The sequence below is a fragment of the Lolium perenne genome, chromosome 5, assembly GCF_019359855.2.
Source record: "Lolium perenne isolate Kyuss_39 chromosome 5, Kyuss_2.0, whole genome shotgun sequence".
Taxonomy (NCBI): domain Eukaryota; kingdom Viridiplantae; phylum Streptophyta; class Magnoliopsida; order Poales; family Poaceae; genus Lolium; species Lolium perenne.
The window spans coordinates 75,255,528-75,260,386 of NC_067248.2; the positions used below are offsets into that span (position 1 = coordinate 75,255,528).

Below are 4,859 nucleotides of genomic sequence, written 5' to 3' on the forward strand. Positions count from 1 at the left end.
TTTATTCGAAATTTTTTAATATGTTTAAAATGAAATTTCTATAGGTTCAAAAAATGACCTACATGTAGCCATCCATTCTCGTTTTGGCAAGCTAATTTAGCTTGCCAAAACATATTCAGGGGAAGTAATAAAGATTTCAAAAGTCAGCCTCAAATTGCTAACAAAAAAATCAGCCTCAAATTACACACAAAAAAAAAACAGCCTCGATCAGGACCAGCATCTGATTAGAAGCATACTTTGCGAGTTCCTATACCAGTGAAAATTGGTTTGTTTGCTTCTGTTTTCGAATCAATCGTGGGAAAATGTAAGCAATGCATGCCAACACCACGTCAGTTTAACATCTCATATAACAGACATATGTATAAAAACAGATCTGTCAACCTTACTAGCGCGAGCATGATTTGTCGGCAAACAGTAAGAACACATATATAAGGATAAACAGGCAATGAGGATTCCAGGTAAACAAAAATTGTATTAGAGACCGCGTGCCCAAATGGAGGCACACCCAACACATGAGCAGCAAGCTCGTGTTGTGGCAGTGACATGTGCGGCATGCACATTTAGCAACCAAAACTTAGCAAAGACTGTGACAAAAAAAGGTTCAACTAGGGACAGAGAGCAGTAACACAAGATAATTGACCACAACCTCAACATACAAAATAATCATGAGTGCATATAGTGTAATAGTTGTCTCAGAACTAATATGAGTTTCAATTTACACTGATATGAACATACTATGGATCTCGGTGATCAGCAAATGGTTGTTTGTCTATATATCAGTGCATGTCAGTTTGGTCAGCTGAAATAAAACAAGTAAAAGAGGAAATTGTCGATTAAAAGCCCACCACTGTTATGGCGAAATAATCCCAAAAGCTAGCGAGATCAACTCATTGGACAATAAAAATCCATCTGGGTCACTCAGCCGGATGAAGGCAACCCTGCTCCCAGTGTCACCCTTGTTTTCTAAATCCACATCAAACTCACTAAGTTGCAGCGCCTGTCGTTCTGTATCCATGGCGATTACAAGTCCGCTCTCAACAAACGGCCTAAACATGGTACACAATGACAGTGTCAGATTCTTTCCAAATGATTTACTGAACGTATGCAAGTCTAGCCCCCAAGCTGTTCTCAGTGATAGCATCACGGAGTCCATTGCCATATCCTTGAGCTCAGAGGTGCTAGACTCATGGCACCAAGTTCCATCTTCCAGCTTCTGAACCCAGTCTGCGTAATCTTTCATTCTCCTGGGCCTAGAGAATCTGACACCATTGATGTAGCTTGCTGATCCTAGACCAAACGCATAGAATGGCCGGTTTTGCCAATAAGTTACATTGTGCTTGCACTCATAGCCAGTCTTGCAGTAGCTACTGATCTCATAGTGTTTATATCCTGCTTCAGAAAGCCGTTTCGAAGCTATCTTGTAGAAGTTCGCAGAGTCGGTTTCATTTGGAAGAGGAAAGACACCAGGTGTATACCTGCGACATTTAATATGAGACTGGCATCAGTCTGACACATATTCACAACGAGAATCACTTGATCCTTGGCCTCGGAAAAAAGGCTCACTTGGTGTTTGATACAAAAAGTGCATTGAAATGAAAAACTATCAAAGTTACGAATACATGGATATAGCATGGCTGGAGAAGAACATGGCTACGGCCATGCATAAATCATCAAGTGAGGCTTACAATTGGTTGTAAAATTTGCAACTATGACCATCATGAGTTTGAGAAACAGACTGAACCTAAACACAAACAAGTGCAGATTGAAACAGGATTTTTAGCTAATATGTGGTTCTGGTGGTTCTAGTGAACTTTTTTTAATTCAGTATGATATATTGAATTACCATAAACAGAATCAGAACATGAGGCTGCAATACACCGCAAAGCAAAAAAAAAAAAAAAAGATAACTTTCAGGAGCGATGAAGTTTATAAGATAAGTAAGTATGAGCAGAGTAAACTCACATTTGGCCAAACTTGGTGCCCTGCTCAATCTGCAGGTCATAGACGGACACATGCGTTGGGCGTGCATCGATGGTGCACCTCAAGCTCTCCTCCCACATGTCCTGGGTCTGGTTGGGCAGCGAGGAGATGAGGTCCATGCTCCAGTTCTGAAGCCCCTCGCAGCCGGTGACAATCCCGACGGCCTCGTGCACCTCCCGGAGCCCATGGGCGCGGCCGCACGAACGAAGCAGGCCCTCCTGGAACGCCTGCACCCCAAGCGACACCCGGTTGACGCCCACGCCCACCAGATCCCTCAGCTTAGCGGCGTCAAACGTGCCGGGGTCCATCTCGATGGACACCTCCGGGCACGCGGAGAGGCCGAACTTGCCGCGCAGCGCGTCGAGCACCGCGGCGACGAGCTTCGGCGGGACCAGCGACGGCGTGCCGCCGCCGAAGAAGATGGTCTCGAGGGGCACGCCGTCATCGGACACGGGCCGCGTGGCGGCGACCTCCCGAAGAAGGAGGCGCACGTAGTCCGAGATCCTCGGGTCGTCGCCGTCGCCGTCGCCGTCGCCGCGGGGAAAGGGGGAGGAGGAGCCGAGCGCGACGATGGGGAAGTCGCAGTAGTGGCAGCGCTTGCGGCAGAAGGGGAGGTGGACGTAGGCGGAAGCTGGAGGGAGCGGTGGGACGGCGGCGGCAGCGGCGGCGGGAGAGGCATAGCGACGAACAGGTGGTGGGCGCGGAGGGATTGGGGGCGGTTTCCTCCGGTGTGGGAATTGGAAGACGAGCGGGAAGGCTGATCTTAGCATAACTGACCAGTGGCCTCTGCGGCTCCGGGTGGACACAGCCTATGATGTACTGTACGTACGGGTGGACGATTAATGGAGGAAGTGGGCGTGGTGGATTTGCTGATCATCCATTATTACTGCCGTGACGTCTGATTCGGGCTAATAATACTCCAGCCGCAGTCTCTAAAATTTGGCCCCGAGATAGTCACCGGGGCCTGTACACGCAGCGCAGGACGCCTAGGCCACGATGAGAACGGCGAGCTGTGGTTCCGGCGATCTCTCCTTCCCATGGGCCTCGTGCTCAACGCCGGGAGGAGAGTCGCCGGATCCACCGCTCGGATCTGTACAGCTGTAGACTAGGTGTAGTCTTCGTAGCTAGAGTTTGGCCGGCCTTTGCTTCGTCTCCGGCGGTAAGGGTCGTGGCCTGCAATAAATTTGCTCCTGATCTTGTGCCGACGCGACGGCCTCCGCTGCGCCCGGCGACAGATCGGAGAGCTAGGTTTCCAAGCGGGGTCGGCGCGGCGGCGACGACGATTCCGTTGTGGATTTTGTCCTCCAGCTCCGCCGTCGTGGCCGCGTCCGCTCCGGCGCCGCTACGGAGCATGGGAGGAGTTGTACAGGAGCGGGGCCGACGTGCGACGGCGACGACGTCGGCACACTCCAGGCGCTGGCGAAATCGACGCTGGGTTCGTGGTTGCTGGCGGGCGGCGCTGCCTTTCTTCGTCGACCGTGTCGACAGGATCTGGCGGCGCGGCGATCCTGGCAAGCTCGGGATTCTTCCCGGCCGACGTTCTCCAAAGTTTGTGATCTTGCCGTTCAAGGCGGGTCCCAATAGAGGTCCACAAAGCAGTGTTGCTGCGAGGAAGCTGGCCCGGATCATGGCGTGGTGGTGCCTGGTCTCCTCCGTCCTCGGCGGCGGTTCCAGGAGACGAACGATAGTGGTCAACGCAAAGGGCTCTAGGGTGAAGTTTGTATTTTCTTTCTTTCTGGAGGTCCTTTGTGTAAAGTGTCGTGGTAGCCGGTGGTTCTGGTGTGTTCGGGTTGGTTCTACGTGTGGTATGTGCTGTAACCTGATGTTTGGTTGAATGAACACGTGGTAACTTCTCAAAAAAAAAAAAAGAACGGCGAGCTCGATCAACGTCGCCTCCTCCGCGTAGTCCCCGTTGGTGAGGGGAAGCGACGGCGCGTCGTCCTCGTCGTTGCTGCTACCAGGGAACGGCGGAAGCGGCGGGCTGCACGAGCCGCCGAACAGGAGCTTGCCGTCCGCATTGAACGCGGACCTACGTGCCGACCTGTGCGACCACCTGCACGTCGACTGCTTGCGCACTCCCTCAGAGCGCATCCACTTTGCGCGCTCCACCTTAGAGCGCAAAAATGGCGGACGAGGCGGCGAGCCTCCGCCGCCGATATAACCGCCTCCCCTACCGCATCTTGCTGCACGAGCCATGGGGAACGGCGCGAAGGTCACGGCGGAAGCGAGATCACGAGGGAGCGGCCGGAGTGCGAGGGTTTTTCGCGGCGAAGGAGCGGATGCGGCGGCCGCGGATGGGAGTAGGGTTTCTGAACAGAACTTCCCTCCCCGACCTGGTTAAATAGGGTCTGCGCGCGAAATTTCTCGGGCCCCCGATAAAAAAAGTTCGGGTCATGCCGTCGATTCAGGCTCTGGTCCCTACAGCTTTCGGCCCGAACCCGTAAATCCGCTGGAAAAATTCTGTTCCAACGGCATTTACTGGCTCTGTTAGAGTTGCTCTAACAGAGACTGACCTCGCATAATAGAACCCGTAAATTCGAACCGGAAAAACAAAATTAAAATTTCGCAGGAGAATTCAGTGATAAAATTGCGAAACAAGGATAGTTTGTTGCTGCGATTGAGCATCATACGTACATAATTTTTACATAAAACATAAAATTAACTTACTCCTCCGCGGCGTGACCTGATTTCAACAAAATTTGGACCCCGAGGGCCTCTACGCGCGGCGGAGGACGGGGAGGCGGAGGAAGGCGAGACAGCAGGTGGTGGAGCGCGGCCTACTCCGCGTCGAGCTCGACAATCTCGAGCTTCACGCGGCAGATGCGTGCCTCCCTCTGCGCCGCCTCATATTCGCGGACCTAGCGGACGGTGTCGGCCTT

At 52.4% G+C, this 4,859-nt stretch overlaps 1 protein-coding gene across 1 annotated transcript; it reads right to left on the reverse strand.

Moving 5' to 3' along the window:
- Positions 1-814: 814 nt before the first annotated feature.
- On the reverse strand, positions 815-2,794 carry LOC127299479 (uncharacterized). Its single transcript, XM_051329448.2, has 2 exons — positions 1,963-2,794; positions 815-1,475 (listed from the first exon to the last, which is right to left on the reverse strand). The coding sequence occupies exons 1-2, from the start codon at positions 2,748-2,750 to the stop codon at positions 851-853; spliced, it is 1,413 nt and encodes a 470-aa protein (XP_051185408.1). The 5' UTR covers positions 2,751-2,794; the 3' UTR covers positions 815-850.
- Between the last annotated feature and the right edge of the window lie 2,065 nt (positions 2,795-4,859).